This window comes from Melanotaenia boesemani, chromosome 16 (assembly GCF_017639745.1).
Source record: "Melanotaenia boesemani isolate fMelBoe1 chromosome 16, fMelBoe1.pri, whole genome shotgun sequence".
Classification (NCBI taxonomy): Eukaryota; Metazoa; Chordata; class Actinopteri; order Atheriniformes; family Melanotaeniidae; genus Melanotaenia; species Melanotaenia boesemani.
In genome coordinates, this window is record NC_055697.1 from 188,795 (window position 1) to 210,709 (window position 21,915).

The following is a 21,915-nucleotide window of genomic DNA, read 5'->3' on the forward strand; positions in this document are numbered from 1 at the left end:
CTCAAGTGCTTTTATACGATTCAGCCTGCTCTGCGGTGTGAGAAGCTGCAGAAATTCCAGTGGATCCCTCCACACACACCTGGATTTACGACTACCTCACAAACAGACCACAGTTTGTGAGACTGAAAGGGTTGTGTGTCTGAGATGGTGGTCAGCTGCACTGGAACACCACAAGGGACTGTACTTTCACCATTTCTATTCACGCTGTACACCTCAGACTTCCAGTACAACTCTGAGTTCTGTCATCTGCAGAAATACTCTGATGACTCAGCAGTTGTTGGGTGTATCAGTGATGGACAAGAAGCAGAGTACAGAGAACTGGTCGGTCAGTTTGTGAAATGGTGCGGTGACAATCATCTCATCTTGAATACCAAGAAAACAAAGGAGATGATTGTTGACTTCAGGAGGAACAAGAACACACATAGAAGTGTTTCCATCATGGGAGAGGAGGTGGAGGTGGTGGAGGAATACAAGTACCTTGGAGTTCAGCTGGACAACGACTTGAGTGGAAAAGCAACACTGAGTACATTTACAAGAAAGGTCAGAGCAGACTCTACTTCTTAAGGAAGCTGAGATCTTTTAACGTCTGCACCAAAATGTTGCAAATGTTCTACAGGTCTGTTGTTGAAAGTGCAATATATATATAAAAGGGGGTTGATATTCCAAACCACACCAATCCAGTCACTCTGGATCACAGCGAAGAAGATCTCACCAGCCCGACGGATTTCATCAGAGAAAGCTTCCAGCGGATCGTGATGGGGAAGTCCAACGCTGCGACGACGAGCTCCAAAACCAGCTCCAAAAGGGTTTGCCCGGCGGATTACCCTGAAGCGACCAGCCCAGTTTCTCCAACCGGCAGTGATACAATGGATATCTTAATCTCCATCGACGGGATGCTACCCAGTATCGATGCCCGGCTCTTCCAGCTGGAAATTCTTCACAGTGGGTTTCAATCTTTAAAAGAAAGTTTGGAATATAGCCAAAAGCAGGTGGAAGCTCTTGCTACGGAGAACAAGGCCCTCAGAGATTCGGTGGAAAGCCTGACCGAAGGAGTAAGCCGTCTATCAGAGGAAAATAAAAAAAATGAAAGAATTAGTCCAAGATCTACAGGCTCATAGCATGAGAGATAACTTTGTTATTTCAGGGATCCCTGAGCAGGTGGCAGCTGTTAGAAAATTTATCAGAACCAACTTGAAACTTCCAAAGAAAAAGGTAAAGTTAAAGTCATCTCCTTTCATTGAGTTCTGGTAGACCCAGGCCAATAGTAGCTAAATTCATTCTCCACAAAGAAAAAGAAGAGGTGAAGCGTTGCGGCAGACAGCTTCGTGGGACTGACGTTAGCATGAGCGATCAGTTTCCCAGAGAAATCCTGGAGCTTCGCATGATCTTGTTCCCCATCAGGAGAAAATTCCTGGATGGAGGAGCCTGCGCTGTCATCTCAATGGACAAACTTTACGTCAATGGACAGCTACATCGTGACCATCAGTGTGTCTCAAACCGCGCACTTACATGAGTGCACTAGAAGGTAGTGTGTAGTGTGCACTAAGCACTACCTTCTGTAGTGCACACTATCGTGGGTAAGTGCTGATCCAAATTGAGCACTAACGTTTTGCACTTAGCGGTAGTGATGTACCAGCTTAGCAGCGCCGCTCCATTAGTATACTTTTTTTCTTCCAAAATCCAAAATCACATTAACATACGTGTTTGCATGTCATCATACTTTTATGCTATTAAATGCCTTTTAAAAGGCCTCATTAGTGAAACAAAGAGCCATGGCCTCCATTGTATTAATCTATCTCAGTTGATAACAATAGAAACCATCAGCACACGTTCATGTGTCTTTGCGTGTCTCCCCCATACTTGTTAGTATAAAGTGCAATTTAAAACACTAAAAAACAGCTTTTAAATAAGCAAAGATATCTTAACTGAATTAAAGTATTTTACATTATACGTCTGTTTTCATTGGTGTTTACACCAATACCTTCACGTCCTGCAACAGGAAACCGATTATACTAGAAACCATCATTTAAAATATGAAATGCAGTAATGAAGACGCTAAAACAGGGATGCAGAAAACATTTTATTTAAAATTTTTATTAAATCATTTCTCTCTTGCCGCCTCCTCGTCTCCACAGCAGCGTCCTAGCCCGCAGGTGGTAAATGCCTCAGTGCCACTGCTGGCTCGGTAGTTTGATGCCACAGTGACGGCTATAAAACTGCTAACATTTACGTTGCTAACTCTACTGCAGCCTCGAACAAATGATCAGATCCATAACTGTCATCAGGGATAGAAGAGATAAGAAGCATGCTGCAGTTTATATTAGAATTTTGATCAAATATCTTCATACTTACAACAGTAGAAAATACCCTCAGCCTGCATCAGTACCGCTGAATAGGTGGCTGTCAGCTTTGAAAAACTGGTTGAAAGTCCCTCCCCTTCCGCTACGTCAGCAAGATGACGTCCGTTTAGTGCATGTAGTGTCCATCGTGTCGCAATAGATTTTTGGCCGAGTTTAGGGCAGCATCCGGATACTTTCAGTGCACTGAGTTTTTACTGAAATTTCTGTGTCAGCGCACTAAGCACTTAAATATAGTGTTCGAAGTATAGAATGGGACACACCCCATAACACCACTCCCTGCTCTACTGACCTCAGATATGTATCCACACTCTGTACACTTTTACAGGTGATATAAATGCTAATCAGACTCACTGGGCTTAAGTCACAGATTTTAATATTTGTTCACATTAGACAATAATACTGCCAGTCTCTAATGTTCACAAAAATGGACTTATTTTTTATGGGTTCATTTTCTTTCAACACACGACAACTGTTCATGGTGTTTAACTCTCTTCTATCTCCACCACCTCAGCCTCCCACTCTGCTGACTGCAGAAATGTTTGCTTCCTACTTCACTGAAAAGGTCGCTACCATCAGTAACCAATTCACTGAGCCTGACCAACTCAGCCTTACCAAACCAGCTGCTGGTGCCTCACTCTGCTCCTCCCGCTCTCTAAATGAGGACCAAGTCTCTAAACTTCTAGTCAACTCAAAACCCACAACCTGTCCTCTTGATCCTGTTCCCTCTGACATCCTGCAGAGCATTTTACCTACAATCAAACCTGCAGTAACCCATATTATCACCTCCTCTCTTAAATCCGGAATCCGATGTCTTTCCCTCTGCCTTCAAGCAAGCTAGGGTTCCCCCGCTGCTGAAGAAACCCACACTCAACCCAGCCCAGGTTGCAAACTACCGGCCGGTCTCACTGCTTCCATTCATGTCTAAACTACTAGAGCGTGCCGTCTTCAGTCAGGTCTCACAGTTCCTCCAAGACAACAACCTGTTAGATCCATATCAGTCTGGCTATAGGCAAGGCCGCTCTACTGAAACTGCTCTCCTGTCAGTTACTGATTCCCTACGGGTTGCCAGATCTGCTGGTCAATCCTCAGTCCTTATACTGCTGGACCTGTCTGCTGCCTTTGACACAGTCAACCATCATATACTGTTCTCCACACTCTCAGAGCTTGGCATCTCAGGATCTGTCCTCTTGTGGTTTACGTCCTACCTCACACAAAGATCCTTCAAAGTATCTTGGCGCCGGGGGGCGTGTCCAGATCACATGGGCTGACAACAGGGGTGCCTCAGGGCTCGGTGCTTGGCCCTCTTCTCATTTCACTATACACCTCCTCACTCGGTGCAGTCATTAGCTCTCATGGTTTCTCCTACCACTGCTATGCAGATGACACTCAGCTTTTCCTTTCTTTCCCACTTGACGGCACAACCGTCTCAATGCGAATATCAGCATGTTGCTGATATCTCCGCATGGATCGAGGATCGCCACCTTCAGCTAAATCTGTCCAAGACCGAGCTTATTGTCTTTCCAGCCAATCCTTCTTTACCGCCACAGATAAGCGTGCAGCTTGACTCCATCAAGCTTGTGTCTACGTCTTCTACCAGGAATCTTGGTGTCATGGTAGACAACCAGCTGACCTTTAAGGACCATGTTGCCTCGGTGTCCCAGTCTTGCCGATTACAACATCAACAACATCAGGAGGATCAGACGCTACCTGACTGAACACACGACCCAGCTCCTGGTCCAGGCTCTGGTCATTTCACGCACTGACTACTGCAACTCCTTACTGGCTGGCCTGCCTGCATGCTCAGTTAAACCTCTGCAGATGATCCAGAACGCAGCAGCACATCTGGTCTTCAACCAGCCCAAAAGAGCTCATGTCACTCCGCTGCTAATTGCTCTTCACTAGCTTCCAGTTGCAGCACCATCAAATTCAAAGCTCTGCTTCTGGCTTACAAAACAATAATCCAAACTGCTCCGGTCTACCTCCACTCCTTAATCCAGAGCTACACTCCCTCTCCACAGTTACGCTGCCAGCGAAAGATGCCTAGTGCTCCCACCACAAGGTGGCGCCACATCAGTAGCTAGACTCTTCTCCTCTGTTGTTCCCCGGTGGTGGAACGATCTACCAAACTCCATCCGATCCGCAGAGTCCTTATCCCCTTTTAAAAGCAAGCTAAAGACTCAGTTGTTTAAGGAGCATTTCCACACTTAGCTAAACTATTTTACGCAACAGAATGCGTTAGAAACATTTGTCCAGCTCTTTGGCTCAACCAAGTACTGAATAAGTTGTGTGCACTTATGCCCAAGATGATATTGTGTGATGAAATCATGCACTTATGCCCAAGTTGATATTGTGTGATGAAATCATACACTTATGCCCAAGTTAATATTGTGTGATGAAATCGTGATCTTGTATTTAAACAAAATGACTTAAAAAAAAAAAATATTCACTGCCTCTAGCACTACATGGCAGCACCTGGTCCAACTGGACTCAAAGCAGTCTGACTATCACTTAATTATGACGTCCTATCTTGTTTGAATTCATGCTTGTGTTGTTCTTACTCTCAAATGTAAGTCGCTTTGGATAAAAGCGTCTGCTAAATGACTGTAGAATAAAATGACTGTAGAATTAATTCAAATACATTTAATAACATTCAATACAGGTACACAACATTATGCATACATATTCATACAATTACACACACACGCACCCACACACATACATACACATTTATATCAACAAGAGGCATCCAACAGTCACCTTTTCACCACAAGCATGACCATACTTGGATTTATCATGTGGAATGTGCACGGAGCAGGAACCAGAGAGAAGAGACTAAAAATCTTTAATAGATTAAAGGATCTGCAGGCAGACATTGTGTTCTTACAGGAGATTCATATGACAGAAACATCAGTGAATGCCCCTCTCTACAACACAGTTTCCTCATGTTTACTCAGCCTGTTATAACTCCAGACAGAGAGGGGTAGCCATTCTGATAAATAGAAAAGTAACATTCACAGAAATCAACATAATCACAAATCCAAAAGGGAGATTCATCTTAGTAAAATTATCTATTCAAAATATGACGTTATGCTTAGCTAACTTATATGGCCCAAATGTTGATGATCCCTCCTTCTTTCACTCTTTCTTCACTTCACTTTCTGAGCACACAGATAGCACAGTAATCGCAGGAGGGGATTTTAACATGGTTCTGGACTCAGTTGATATATTTAATAACACTGTAAACAATCGAAACTGGCAATCCACAAACCATGTTAAACAATATATGGAAGATTTTGGACTTTGCAAAATATGGTGGTCTTATCAGAGAGTACACCTTATTTTCCTCAGTTCACCATTCATACTCTAGGCCAGATTATTTTCTGGTTAGCAGCTCTTTGGTGAGTGAGATTTCAGAGACCCAGATTCACCCCATCACTATCAGTCACCATGCACCAGTTTCCTTCACTTTGAGGAACACAAGAATCACACCATCAGCTAAAAGCTGGAGATTTAATACAGCATTGCTTAAAGATCCCGTCTTTATCAGCTACTTCACAAAAGAATGGGCTATAAGCTTAGAAAACAACGACAAACCAGGAGTCTCAGCATGTGTTCTGTGGGAAGGCCGTAATGCGTGGCAAAATAATCTCTTTTACATCACATAAAAAAAGGAAAGAAATCTAAAAAATATTAGAATTAGAACTCAGAATTAAATCATTAGAAGATGAACCAACGATGACCCAAATAAGGAAGGCTAGACTGGAATTAAATTAAATAATTAACAAGAGAACAGAATTTCTGGTGCAAAGATTACGCTTGGAGACATTTGAACATAGTAATAAATCTGGAAGATTCTTAGCTAATCAGTTGAAAATAAATAAAGAAAAATCTACCATATCAGCTGTTAAAGATTCAGTAGGTAATATTACGCATGAGCCAGATGCAATAAACAACATCTTTATAGATTTCTATAAAACTCTGTATACATCACACTTAGATCCATCAGACAACGATATCCATAATTTTCTTAACAATATAGATCTTCCAGGTTTACAGCAGGAACAAGTCATGGCCTTAGACTCCCCCCTCACAGTGGAGGAGCTACATGAAGCCCTAAACATATGCCCTGTATAAAACAGCCCCAGGTCCGGATGGCTTCCCAGCAGAGTTGTATAAAGAATTCTTGTCAACACTGGCCCCTTCATTTTTCAAAATGGTGACACAAATAAAGGAAAATGGTTACTTACCCCCAAACATGAACTCTGCCACCATTACTGTACTATTAAAACCAGGTAAAGACCCCACAATACCATCTAGCTACAAACCTATATCCCTGATAAATGCTGACCTTAAAATAATCAGCAAAGCATTAGCTGGAAGGTTAGAGAAGTAACTCCTCTCATTATACACCCTGATCAAACAGGCTTTATAAAGGGCAGATATTCCTCTGTTAACATGCGGAGACGAATTAATATAATAGATTATTCTACCATCAATAATCTGGAAACAATAATAGTTTCTTTAGCTGGAGAGAAAGTTTTTGATCGAGTTAACTGGAAATATTTACTAGCTACTTTAAACAGATTTGGCTTTGGACCATCTTTCATTAACTAGATAAAAGTCTTATACAGTTCTCCTGATCGAGTTAACTGGAAATATTTACTAGCTACTTTAAACAGATTTGGCTTTGGACCATCTTTCATTAACTAGATCAAAATCTTATACAGTTCTCCTAATGCGAGTGTCAGAACAAATGATCAAACCTCTCCAAGTTTTAATCTACAAAGGGGCACCAGACAAGTTTGTCCACTATCCCCCTCACTTTTTGCTATATTTATTGACCCTCTAGCCACTCAATTAGACGAAATCAAGCTATTAAAGGCATTCAGTCCAAAAATATATTCATAAAATAAGCCTTTATGCTGATGACGTTTTACTATTCCTCTAGAATTCACAAGCCTCTCTACCTAAAGCAGTCTAACTAATTAATAAATTCTCATCACTCTCAGATTACTCCATTAACTAGTCTAAGAGTAACTTTCAACATTAGTTCTTAGCTAATAGGTTGCAATATGTCCTAAAATGGCTCAAACCTAGTCCACTAGATGGCCTGTGGATAGACATAGAACAAACATTTTGTGACAATTTGGAAATTTCTAAACTTTTTTTCAGCTAAAGTATAAAAAAGGTAAAGTGCTTCAAGTGTCAACATCAGCACTTCTCTGACAGCCTGGTGGGAATTTCTTAAAAAAAAAACAACTCCTCAATAGTACCATGTAAACTCACACCCATCTGGAACAATCCTGATATTCTACTAAACAAAAATATGCAAAATTTTAACCAATAGATTAACAAAGAAATAAATCCTTTCAACGTATTATCCATAACAGAAATATTTTATCTTTTAATACACTCTCATCACAATATAGGATTAACAGCAACAGATTCTTAGAATATCAACAACTCAAAACCATAATATACACAAAATTCCCCCTTCACCGAACTACCTAGAACTTCCTCCAATGGTAGCAGATTTTATGGACCATTGTACCCCAAAATTACTTTAAAAAATATACAGATGAATGCTAAAAGTAGATCATTCAAATTCCCTCCCTATTTCAAAATGGGAGATAGATTTCTCCATCAATCCTAGTCAACCATTTTGGCTACAAATATGTCTTAATGCCTTTAATATGACAGACAGCCCAAATTTACAACTCATACAATACAAAGTCCTTCATAGAACACATTATACAGGACAAAGGATGTTCAAGATGGGTCTTAATCACTCAGATATCTGCACACAGTGCACAGGTTACACAGCAGATACTTACCTACACGCTTTATGGCTCTGTTCACCAGTCCAAAAGTTCTGGAACAAGGTTTGTGAGGATTCATCAACATGGGTTAGATGTAAGATTTCTGCATGTCCTAAACTTTGTTTACTGGGTGGCCTAAGTGACACCAATATAGACACTAACAAAGCACGTATGGTCCTCACGGCCTTATGTATCGCAAAGAATGTTCATGGGGGATGGAGTCTGTTTTCCTCCTCGCTCTCTCCCCTCTCGTCGGGGGCCCCTTCGGGGTGGGTGGGGGCTCTGTGCCTTGGGCCTGACCAGGATATGTGTGTGCAACCTGGGGCTCTCTGGTCCTTTGGTGTGGTAGTGTGGGCTGCCGGGGGTGGGTGGGCATCTGGGGCACTGGTGCGTTGGGCTCTTGGCCGGTCTGGGCCTTTGCCCTTCTGCCTTTGGGTGGTCCTGGGGAGGCGGGGGCGCCTACAGCGGCCAGCTGAGGAGTTGGCATCCTGGAGAGAGATCTCTCTCCCGGTTGTGCCCCTCCCCGAGCCCCTCTCCTTCCCCGCCACCCCACATCATACACACCACACATAGAGCTCTGTGGGGCGGGTAGAGTCGGTGGGTTTGGCTGGGGGTTCCCCATTGCGGGATCCCCCGGTAGACCCCTGCAACTGCCTGCCCCACTAGATTTTAATCACAACTTAAACACCAATATACATTTAGGGCCTCATGGGGACAGTCACATGGGCTGTGGGTGGGCGGCCAGGAGCCACCGGGGTGGCCCTTCCTCCATCCTCTCCCTTTGTGGCTTCCCCCAATTTTATTTACATGTTAGATACTACCACATTGAACAGATTTGCACTACACACATAACACACACACTCACACACACTGAGGGAGCCCTGAGGGGGTCCTGCTGCATGACAGCAGTAGGACCCACCACCATCTCATGGCTCCTTTCAGTTTTAAAATGCACTATAAATAGCCCACACTATTGCACACACAACTCAGGTGGGGGGGCAGGGGGGTGGGGGTCTTCCTAGGCCCTTGTGTCCTGGGATGCGTTCGGGGCTGTGGGGGGTGGAGGTTCGGTGTCGGCCTGGTGTCCTGTGCGGTGTGCTGCTGGGCGCCGTTTGCCCTGGGGGCTGCCCTTGGTGCCGCATCAGGGGGCTGGAGAGACCTCAGGGAGAATGTATGAAGTTGTGTGAGTATGTGTATGTGGAGAGGGTCTGGTCCGTGGCCCACCTTCCCCTGGCCTCTCTGGGCTGCCCCTGGTTGGAGGGGGAGTGGGGTGGTGGTAGTGTGGGCTTTGCCTGGGGCGGTCAGGCTCCGTCAGGTTCCTGGGTGGAGCTCAGCTTGGGGGGAATGGGTGGCCCTTGGGCCTGTGGGGTGCCTGCCCTCTGTTTGGCTGGACCTGCTGGATCTGCTCACCGTCACCCTGTGCTGCCCAGTGCCCCTCTGCTCTGGTCTGAGTGGGCCGCTGCTCTGTCTGCTTTGGCCGTCCTGGGCTTGGTGCTCTGTGGACCTGCTGGGCCTTTGGGGCCTCGGGCTCCCCCCATCCCCCACTGATGCTTCGGGGTGCATATTTTTGTAAATATTACATAATTTACATGCATTCATGTCAATTTCTAAATTGGAACATGAGATATAAATCCTTACAAAATGCAGAATAACTTCCATTCATATATCTTTAGTGGTGCATTTTCCATGTTTCTTGCCTACCAATTCTGTAACTCTGTATTCTTAGTTTGACTGTTTAGTGTAACTGGATGCAGCTTTAATTTCAGCCTCATGACACCCAGGATCTCTCTCTCTCTTCTTTTTTTTTTTTTTTTTTTTTTTTTTAACCTGTCCTGTCCAGCATCATAGTAAGCAAAATGATAATTTGGTTGCTGTATTGTGCTGAACAAATTTGCTCTGCCAAGAGGAGGCTTATGGGTATAAGTTTCCCCTTGATAATCTGATTCATTTATTCATTTATATACTTTGAATCAGATAATCTATGTAATCTTGCTGGACCTGACCGGAGGGGACAGAAAAAGAAGGAAGACAGCATAAAGAAGCAAAAGAGAAAGAAGAAAGAGGAGACAAAAAACACCACAGACAGAAAGCAACGACCCTTCAATCCACATTATCACCAGACAACAAACACCTGTACATAAACACACCCAAAAATGTCCTACGGCTTTTACTGAAAAATAGAGCTGCTAGTCATTAAGAGTTCCAAAATAATAACACAAACAAAAAGACATATCACAAAAGTAGCACAACAACAACCAGATACTAACTCACAGGGAAATAAAAGAGAAATGTATGTATGTATGTGTGTATAAACCCACTGGACAACTCAGTGACTGTGTCAGCATGCAGAGCATGAGAAATAAGGAGTGATCAGTGATGAAGAGTGGTGAGTGAGATCATGCAAATGTGACCTCGCCTCTACGGAGGCCGGAGGCAGACCAGGGCAGCCCAGAGACTTGGGCCCTCAGCAGCAGCCCCAAGCACTAACCCAAGCTACCCCATCCTGAAGACAACTCCAGCCCCACCCTGAGGGTGGCAAAGGAGAGCCCCAGCCAGAGCCGCCTGCAGTCTTGGGGCACAGTCCCCAGTGGGCGCAGATTGGCAGCCGCCGGCCTCGCCAGGGAGAGGCCATCCAGTGCGGCCCGAGTGAAGGGTCCAGGCCCCCAGGAGCTTAGAGGCGGCCCCCCACCACCCCCCAAAGGCAGAGGGCCCGAAGGTCTGCATCAGGTACAGAGGAGCCAGTACTATTGTGAGAAATGGGCAACTGGATCATAAGAAGACCCTAGTTACCCTAGTGAGCAGGGCTGCGAGAATGTGGTATATATGGATACTTTGATACCTACATTCTACACTGACATCGAATCAACTCGTAGGTCAGTATTCCATCATCCACAAATGGCAACTGCTATCACAGTTAGAGGTGGAAGATATACAACATGCTAATGCTATGGCAAGGGGGAGCCAGGGTGATAGGTCAGAAGGGGGAGTTAACATCAACTCCCTCCAAGAGACTGGTACCAAGCTGGTGATGAATAAGAAAGCAACTGACCTGAGGAAAAAGATCATGGTTAAGATGAGAGCCTGTCAACCCCGACACTAACTCGGAGGGAAGTTAGTCAACTGTCAGAACTCCAAAAGGGTACAACCACAAAATGGGTACCCAAGAGGTACAGCCAGATGTCCATAGCTGAGGCTGTGGAAACTGCCAAACAAAGACTCTAAGCACTGGCTGCACGACTGAGGAGATACACAAGAGTAACAAAAGCCAGGAAAATAAACCAGCTGCTCTCCACTAATCCAACTAAAGTGTACTCCCAGTCGCAGGATAATACCACACGCCAACCCACCAAGGTTGGAGACTGAACAATATTGGAAAAAACATATGGGAGAAGGAGGCAACATATAAAAGTGAAGCATAGTGGTTAAAAGAACTAAGAGTGGATTAACATGGTATGAAGGTATGAAGACTGGGACAGCCCCTGGCCCAGACATGATCCACATCTACTAGTTAAACTTCACTCCATAAGCGCAAAGCAGCACAAATGAACCAACTGCTGAAGGATGGGACCCACCCTGAATGGCTGACCAAGAGATGGACAGTCCTGATACTGAAAGATCCCCATATTGTCTGCTAAACAAGGTGTTTTGTTTAGCAGACAGGCTAGATAACTGCTCTGGGAGATATCTTTTTATTTCACATCCTCTTTGATTACTGTTGTATGTACAAGACACTGTGGTGAATGTTTCACAATGTGTTAAAGGAGCAAGTGATTTATTTTACACATCTGTCAGATGATCTTTCACTCCTCTAGGAAATATGTGTTTCATCTGTCTTTATCGAGGTTGGAGAAGGTTATCAGATGGTTTGTCTGCCAGAATCTGTATGCCCCTGTCTTTCTAACTTATTTGATATGCTACCATCATGTCAACCTGTGTCCAATTAATGCTCAACATTGTTTAATTCAATTTAAAATACTGCACAGGTTACATTATTCAAAGGCAAAGTTGCATAGAATATTTCCTGAAGTTTCACCAACCTGTGATAAATGTGAATGTGCCGAAGCAGATTTGCTCCATAGTTTTGTAATGTGTATTAAGTTGCAAGAGTTTTGGTCATCAGTGTTTTTCTTTTTTTCAAAACTTTTCAATGTACAGCTGGACCCTGACCCGGTTTTGATTGTTATTGGTTTGTCCGAACAGTCTCAAAAACTTAATAACACGCAGGCCTGTCTCCTGTCCTATGGTCTAATGTGTGCAAAAAGACTGATTCTACTTCTATGGAAGGGGAAGGACGTGCCCTCTTTAAAAGCATGGATATCAGTACTGACAGATACTCTTCACCTTGAAAGGATCCGCTACATTCTAAATGACAAACTGGAGGACTTTGAAAGAATATGGAAACCGATGATGTCATATCTGGAAACTGTGGACTGATGAATAGCACTATGTAGTTACGACCCTTTAAGCTGCACTATGAGTTAGCACCCTTGGGGATGAGGGGAGGAAATGGGATGAGAAGGTATTTTGTCCCCCCCCCCCCCCCTTTTTTTTTTGGCTTCTTTGCCTTTTATCTTTGTGTTCTGTTTTGTTTTATGTATTGTTGTTTTTTTGTTGTTGTTTTTTTGTGCTTGTATAAAATTGAAGCAATGGCAGCACATGAGACAACATGTAACTCTATTTGTGCTTCACAATAAAAATATTTGAGAGATATGCTACCATCAGGTATTTTTATTTTATAGAGACCTTATATTATATTCTAACTACTGCAGTAAATATGAAGGAGTTTTTTTTTCTTTTTTTTCTTTTACTTAATCTGTGTTGATGATACATATTCTGACACACTGGATTTCTGAGTCAGAATGTTTTATTCCTTGTAAAACAAAACAAAAACAAACAAAAAAAAAAAAACAAAACAACAAAACTTTGCTAAGCATTCACTGCAGCATGCTTCCTTGCACTACTCTTGAAAAAAAAGTGAAAGCTTTTACATATTACATTCTAACATACAGGTTAATGACATGTGAATATTTTTATGTCAGAGTATATTTCCTTTTATAAAATATTTTTTTCAATGCATTTGATGCATCACTTTATTCTATGAAAACAATTGAGTTTTAATACCCTTTCAGCACATTGCAATAATATAGTTTTTTTTAATGTTTTAACTTCTAAAACTCTGGTGCATTGTGAGCTGGGCGGCTGCCAGAGGTGGGGACCCTGGCGGTCTGATCCTCGGCTGCAAAAGCTAGCTCTAGGGACGTGGAATGTCACCTCTCTGGCGGGGGAGGAGCCTGAGCTGGTGCGCGAGGTTGAGCGGTTCCGGCTAGATATAGTTGGACTCACCTTGACGCATGGCTTGGGCTCTGGAACAACTGCCCTTGAGAGGGGCTGGACCCTCTTCCATTCTGGAGTTGCTCCCGGTGTGAGGTGCCGAGCAGGTGTAGGCATGCTCATTGCCCCCCAACTTGGCGCCTGTACGTTGGGGTTTACCCCGGTGGACGAAAGGGTAGCCTCCCTCCGCCTTCGGGTGGGGGGACGGGTCCTGACTGTTGTTTGTGCCTATGCACCAAATAGCAGTTCAGAGTACCCACCCGTTTTGGAGTCCTTGGAGGGAGTGTTGGAGAGCACTCCTTCTGGGGACTCCCTCGTTCTGCTGGGGGACTTCAATGCTCACGTGGGCAATGACAGCGAGACCTGGAGGGGCGTGATTGGGAGGAACGGCCCCCCTGATCTGAATCCGAGTGGTGTTTTGTTGTTGGACTTAGTGCTCGTCATGGATTGTCCATAACGAACACCTTGTTCAGACATAAGAGTGTCCACATGTGCACTTGGCACCAGGACACTCTAGTCCGCAGTTCGATGATCAACTTTGTAGTCGTGTCGTCGGACTTGCGGCCGCATGTCCTGGACACTCGGGTGAAGAGAGGGGCGGAGCTGTCAACTGATCACCACCTGGTGGTGTGGTGGCTCAGATGGTGGGGGAGGATGCCGGTCAGGCCTGGCAGGCCCAAGAGTGTTGTGAGGGTCTGCTGGGAACGTCTGGCAGAGTCCCCTGTCAGAAAGAGTTTCAACTCCCATCTCCGGCAGAGCTTCAACCATGTCCCGGGTGAGGCGGGGGACACTCACTGGAGCGATTTGCAGCCAAGTGTGAAGCGGCTGGGATGAGAATTAGCACTTCCAAATCCGAGACCATGGTCCTCAGCCGGAAAAGGGTGGAGTGCTCTCTCTGGGTCTGCGATGGGGTCCTGCCCCAAGTGGAGGAGTTTACATATCTCGGGGTCTTGTTCACGAGTGAGGGAAGGATGGAGCGGGAGATCGACAGGCGGATCGGTGCGGCTTCCGCAGTGATGCAGGATCTGCATCGGTCTGTCGTGGTGAAGAGAGAGCTGAGCCAAAAGGCAAAGCTCTCGATTTACCGGTCGATCTACGTTCCTACCCTCACCTATGGTGATGAGCTGTGGGTAATGACCGAAAGAACGAGATCTCGAATACAAGCGGCCGAAATGAGTTTCCTCCGCAGGGTGGCCGGGCTCTCCCTTAGAGATAGGGTGAGAAGCTCGGTGGTCCGGAAGGGGCTCAGAGTGGAGCCGCGTCTCCTCAGCATCGAGAGGAGCCAGATGAGGTGGCTCGGGCATCTGGTTAGGATATCTCCTGGACACCTCCCTGGTGAGATGTTCCGGGCACGTCCCACCGGAAGGAGGCCCCGGGGCAGACCCAGGACACGCTGGACAGACTACATCTCTCGGCTGGCCTGGGAACGCCTCGGGATCCCTTCGGATGAGCTGGTGAATGTGGCCGGGGAAAGAGAAGTCTGGGTTTCCCTGCTTAGGCAGCTGCCCCCGCGACCCGACTTCGGATAAGCGGAAGAAAATGGATGGATGGATCTTAAACTCTCAAAATGTCAGGTGGTGCAACCGAGCTAATAAACAACCTAAGGAAACATTTAAAATTTGTAAATTTATGATTATAAATTCAAAATAAAACATCATGGCATGAATTTATGTTCACAATCTTCCAAATAAGCCATTATTTATGAACACTAATAGTTCTAAAGAATTTGAGATGACTTACAAACTTTTGTCCAACAATTTATATGTCCTAAAATGTCAGGGTGGCACAACTGTAAAAACAGGAATTTTATTATGAGATAAAGAGGTGGTAACAGCAAACATGATGTTGTCTCAGCCAGAGGACCCCAAGCAACTTTTATGGTTGAATGAAGAGGTTTGTAAATCTATATCCAATACTGATAAAATAGCTTTATTCCAACTCATAGGTAGTTCATACTTTTACACTTTCAGTGTCAGGTGGTACAACCAATATAAAACTAGGAACATGTTATTTTATCATATCATAGCAAATTATTAAGCTAATGTATGAGTCCAAGTAGAAGCCTGATTAATTTAAAACTAGAAAATTTCAAAAAACTTTGATGACTGCTAATGCATCTGGCTATCACCGCCCCTGGCGCGCCAGCTGTTTAGCCATTGCTGCGGTGGTGGCAAAAGGGAACAACGAAGGAGGGAGATTACGTGAAATTGATACAAATGTGGCAGTGAATTTAATAACATGAAAATACCACATGGCCACTATGTGGTGCTATAGTCATTTTTCATGTACAAATATATAGAGGTTGAGACTCAGATTAAAACTGACAAATCTTGTTTGGGCAACTGATGTCAGTGTTAGAGCAACTCACTGTTTTATTTGGAGAAGGACTGAAACCTCACAGGAAGTCATTTGACATGATAGGTTCAAGAAGTCAATCATTATTTCAATACTTAAGTCATGAAGGGTGAAATTTCTGAGTTTGAATTGGTGTTACAATGTGGGCAGAGTTTGGGGATTTGGTGATTTTTCCTAAAACTTAAACTGCAATAGCGTCCAAATCATAAAAGATATGAAAATGTCCTTCAAACCAGTTATAGATTTTTCCGTCGTGACCCATTTAAACTTTGAATGTTGTTTCTAGGTGTAAGCATAGCTGAGTTTTGGGCTGGTCTGACACAAATCCAATTTATTCTTAGGTTTTTTGTGATTTATGTGAACACCCTAAGACTTTTGTATGAGAAGAGTCACAGCACACCATTCGAGATCAAGATGCACGTTTGATATAACTTTTGTGGGGGTACAGTGAAAGTTGTAGGAGAGATGAGCGGAAATTGAAAAAGCAATAGTAATATGTGTGCAATGCGTTGCATTGGCACCTATAATTAGTTGCAAAATTCAGGTAGTGCAACTGATAAGAATGTCACAATAAGACATGAATAATGTTATATGAAGCTGCAACACTATACATTACATTTACTAAATGTTCATAAACTTTAAGTTTATGATGTTATACACTTTTAAATTGTTTTTATGATTTTTTTTTAAAACAAATTTAGATGCCTTTGTCAAGTAAAAAGAAACTAGTACAACACAGGCACTGCTCCGGCCTATAGCACCTCGTCCCCTGGCAACAACACATACAAGAGTAACGCAGATGATGTTAAATATATACTGAATAACACATAAATAATAATGCACATGGAGAGGGGATCAGAATGATGGTAACCTTACTTTATTGGAATAAAAATCTAGCCTGTCTGCAGAACCAGTAGCTGATGTTTGAACATTGGCTGGGCTTCAAATAGAGAATATGATGGGATGTTCATGCTGCTACCTTAAAACTATTGTATCTGACATGTTTCCTCCTCTTCCTGCAGCACCTGACCAGCTCTCTGTTAGCTGTGGCGTTCCTGACCTCCTTTGGAAGCTCTATGCTGTACGGCTACAATCTGGCTGTCGTCAACTCCCCAGCTATAGTGAGACACTCACACTGAGACACTCACACATACAGACATCATTAAAACCAGCATATTTTCAGTTAACCACATTTGGCAGCCTTGTTATGTTGACTAATGATGACCCTCTTCATTTGGACCTAGTGTAAAACTTTTACAAAGAGGCCCAAGTACACTTTAATCACTTTTTGGCAGGCAACAACCACTATTCTGCGGCTTAATTCAACCTTAAAGGGTTTTGTGGTGGATGCAAGGAGTTAGTCAGCCAGTAATTTGCAAAATATGTCTTACTTGAATAAACTGTAGCCATTTAAATGTACATTTTTTTGTTTTGTTTTATTGGCAATTATAGGGGCCTGAATCAGCTTTTGGAAAGTTACAATTATTCTGAATGAATGAATGAATGAATGAATGAATGAATGAATGAATGAATGAATGAATTAATTAATTCATTGTCATTTCACAACAAATACATCAATAATCCTAGGCTCACCAAACAAGACGGTAGCAGACAAAACAGTTTGTGACTGGGGTGGCTGGGGTCCTTAATGATTTGGTGGCCTTCCTCCTACACCGCTGGGTGTAGAGGTCCTCCAAAGATGGCAGGACCATCCTGGTGATGAGGCCCAGTTCAACTTTAAAAGAGTGAGGGAGTATGTGTAATATTTACAAGTTAGCCAGTAATCTATGTAGTTCTTATATGAAATCAGACCACTTGCAATTAGATTCTGCATTTATTGACAAGAAATGTACTTTCATCAATTAAAAAATACTCATAGTCATAAACATCAGTGGAAATTAAACTTTGTAATTAACACATAAATATAATAATATAAATAATATAAATAACACATAACTAATTGGACATTAAATTCTAAAACTAAACAAGCACAAGGCAAACACATGAAGCCTAAACAGTGAAGCAACAATGTGCCTGAATGTCGTTTCTGATTACAGCGCCTCTTCTTCTGCGGCTGGAATTAATCCGTTAAAGCACTCGTAAAAGCAGACTTTCTTTGTTAATATGGACATACTGTCACTTGCATTTGCGTGCTATGTCGGTTTTATACCGAGAGGAAAACCTACAGACCAGAGACGTAGAGAGACACGGCCTTCCAGTTAGTTTCTGGCAGATGATCACTTTATGTCATGACACCGGTACAAGGAAATAAACGAATGAGTGAATAAGTGAGTAAGTAAGAACGGGTCTACGCTTTGATCCAGCTAATTATCTTAGAAGAATAATCAGTTGTTATGTGCGGATACTAAAATATTTAGTTCTCCTTTACCAACATTTAACTAAACTTTCAGGACAGGTAGGAGCTACTTCTTCCGTCTACCATATGTGAAACAAGGCGCAGTGTCGCATCGCAGCAGCGCGCAGTTTTTTCACTGCAACACGCAGTGGTGAGTGGAGATATTTCAGCTCCACAAACATATGGGGCGCCAAGTGTAAAAATTCAGTATAAAAGTTGTAGCTGACACATTTTCATTATTTATCTCACTTTTCTCACATTTAGCACATTTTTCCCACATTTTTCCATTTTCCTACATTTAACATAACTTTTAACCACATGTATAATGGTCAAATAGAACATCTAAATCTAAAATTTAAATCTAAATCTAAATGCTATATGTTAAATCTAAATGTTATATGTTATATCTAAATGTTAAATCTAAATCTAAATGTTTAAATCTAAATCTAAATGTTATATGTTATATCTAAATGTTAAATCTAAATCTAAATGTTTAAATCTAAATCTAAATGTTATATGTTATATCTAAATGTTAAATCTTATATCTAAATGTTAAATGTTAAATCTAAATCTAAATGTTTAACCTAAATGTTTCGAATATATGCTAATTAACCCCGCCCCTTTTAACCTCAACCAATACGCTAGTAGGGAAACACTCGCTCGCACGCACACACACACAAACACAGGTCTTTACTGTGAAAGTCTTTCTGCATTTACGAGCTGCACTTCAAAGTACACTTCCAACCAACCACTCACACCATTAAATCGAAGATGCATATATTTATTTTTAACTTTCTAAACAACATTTTGCGGACTTTTCAGCTCTTTAGTTGATCTTTAGACCATGATGTGGAAAAGGAAAAATTTCCAACGAGACCAGCCTGAGCTAATCTGGTCTGGGTATGACAAAGACTGATGCTTCTGGAGAAAAAGGCAAGCATCTTGTTTTTATGTGTTTTGACTTTGGCTCAAGTAGCCTGATGAAGCCCCATTTCATCAAGGGATAGATGAAAGAGGAGCCTATTGAAAAAGAGAAAACAAAGATTTCTCTTAATGGACTGAGTACAGGTAGTGGCTTTTAAATAATACACACACAAACTTTGGACATTACAACATTTACTCAGTTAAGGATTAGGAAATGCATTCTTGGTTCACTTCACTTTTCTTTGTGAGTGACGGCAGTGATAGCGATAAAGTTGCCCTGGACGTTAGCTACAGCTAAGTAGCTAGCTAACAGTAAAAGTCCGCAAAATGTTGTTTAGAAAGTTAAAAATAAATATATGCATCTGTAAAAATTCAGTATAAAAGTTGTAGCTGACACATTTTCATTATTTATCTCACTTTTCTCACATTTAGCACATTTTTCCTACATTTTCCTACATTTAACATAACTTTTAACCACATGTATAATGGTCAAATAGAACATCTAAATCTAAATTTTAAATCTAAATCTAAATGCTATATGTTAAATCTAAATGTTTAAATCTAAATCTAAATGTTATATGTTATATCTAAATGTTAAATCTAAATCTAAATGTTTAAATCTAAATCTAAATGTTATATGTTATATCTAAATGTTAAATCTAAATCTAAATGTTTAAATCTAAATCTAAATGTTATATGTTATATCTAAATGGCTCCCCATACAAACAGCAATGATGCACAGGTTGATGTGTGTGAAGACCGCAAACATCCTTAAACGTCTGAGGATCAGTCTTAAAGCAGAATCAGAAGTGATGAGATTGTGATGAAGTGAACTCAAGAGGAGAGGAGGAGGAGCTGCTAGGAGGAGACAAACGGGTACCATCAAGTACTGGAGAAAATGTGGAGCACAGTCACTGGTTTCTAGGGAAGTGATTTACTCTGTCTACTGCTGGTTTAAGGTTTTGTGCTGATGTGTAAACAACATAAGTTACCTGCAATCTTAAAACTAAGGCTCCCTGTTATGTTTTTGTACAATAATAAATATGGTTATGAAATAAGTAATTAAATAAGCAGTAAACACTACAATGACTAACTGCATGCTTTCAACTTGGGGTAATATGTCCCTGAGATCAAATCAGTCCAACAGATTACCTGCAGAGTAGATCATAGACCAGGTGTCATTGAACTACTTAGTACTATTAATAAAACTGTAAGCCTTTAAATAAAACAAAAATCACTGAAAAATATTTAATAGATATGATGGAGAATAACATCATTCAGTCAAATTTATTAGACTGATGGTTAAACTGAAGAATTGTAAATGTTGGGATAAATAGATGCTGAGATGTTGCTTAAAACAACCTAAACTGACTGGTCCCAGTTCTCCCAGTGTAGCTACTGACCACAGAGAGATGTTTAGTTATTCTAGAGGCCCATTTAACATCACAGAAAACAGCAGAATTACAGTCTCACTACAGTAGATGTGTGTATTACTGAATAAATCACATTTTCTTTTATTTGTGAACTTGATGAAAAAAAATTCAGTGGGTCAAATCTAAAGTGAACTTGGACACAAAAAGAGACTAAAGAAGGCGTAGAAAACTTAACTATAAATATCTCTGATGCCCGGTGGATGGAGAGACAGGTGAGGAGGCAGGAAGAAAAAGAGAACAAAGAGAAGAGGAGTAGATAAAGGACAAGAGGACACGAGAGAGAGGGAGGGGTTTGTGTGAAACATAAGTTGCTTTTATGGTAAGATTAATTTTTGGTGTGTGGGTGATGACAGCCTCGCTGTTGCTCTGCGTGTTTAGCTTCTGAACCTGCTGCAGGACACGGTCCTTTCATAAAGGGAGGTATGAAAGCATGGAAACTCATTTCTTTAGTCAATGGTTTTGTAATCTGGTGCACTAATACAGGAAATTAGGCTTTTAAAGTCTTTATTTTCACAATAAAATCTTTAGGACTGTATGTAGTGAACAGATGTTTCAATTATCCAGTTTACTTCACATCAGAAAGAGGTGGGCTGGTTTAAATATAAAACTCCTGGGCTGAAAATGGCTTTCAGTCCAGCCCTGCCAAAAACAACCATCCACCATCAATCCATGATCAGTTAGATTGTTTTGTTCTTGTGGATTTAAGGAACAACTGATTCAGGTTGCAAAAACCTCACCTGCCTTTAAATACAGTTAAATATATTTTCTCTGACTTGTCCCTAAACCACTCAGTGAAAGTTATAATTAAAGGTTATGCTACATGCTAAATGGATGATAAAAATATGAATATATACTACATACATACATATATATGTCAGCAACAGGACAATGATTTTATTTTCTGTGAATGACCCCTGCTTCAGTGGTGCAGCTGAATGGATTTTTTTTGTTCTTCCCAATTTTTAAACTTACTGTATTAGAACATTTGAGAAATGCTTTTTATAGTGCTACACTTTTAATCAGAATATTATTTGTTGTTTTATTAGCTAGATTTGATTTCCTCGTACAGTAGTAGAACTAATCCAGCATCTCATGGTTCAATAATGAAGTCTTTGAGGTAAAATAAAAAAGACCAACAGATTTGATTAAATAGAGAGCTGAAAAAGTTACAGTGAAAAAAAAAAAAAAAAACTTTGTTGGTCTCACGAAACGACACTATTTCAACCACATGATGCACAGACAACGTTTCCTTTCTAATAAGAGAGGAATGCTCTGTGATTGGCTCGCTGCTGGTTCAGACTGAGGTCACGTTAACATTTATTAGTGAAGGAAACTTC

At 41.8% G+C, this 21,915-nt stretch overlaps 1 protein-coding gene across 1 annotated transcript in view; it reads left to right on the forward strand.

Annotated features, from left to right (window-relative positions):
- Positions 1-755: 755 nt before the first annotated feature.
- The window catches only part of slc2a15a (solute carrier family 2 member 15a), a 98,846-nt gene continuing 77,686 nt past the window's right edge, over positions 756-21,915 (forward strand). Inside the window, exons 1-3 of the mRNA XM_042011127.1 lie at positions 756-942; positions 10,689-10,906; positions 16,888-16,986. Of these exons, the coding sequence (XP_041867061.1) occupies positions 756-942; positions 10,689-10,906; positions 16,888-16,986 (504 nt within the window). The remainder of the gene's footprint in view (positions 943-10,688; positions 10,907-16,887; positions 16,987-21,915) is intronic.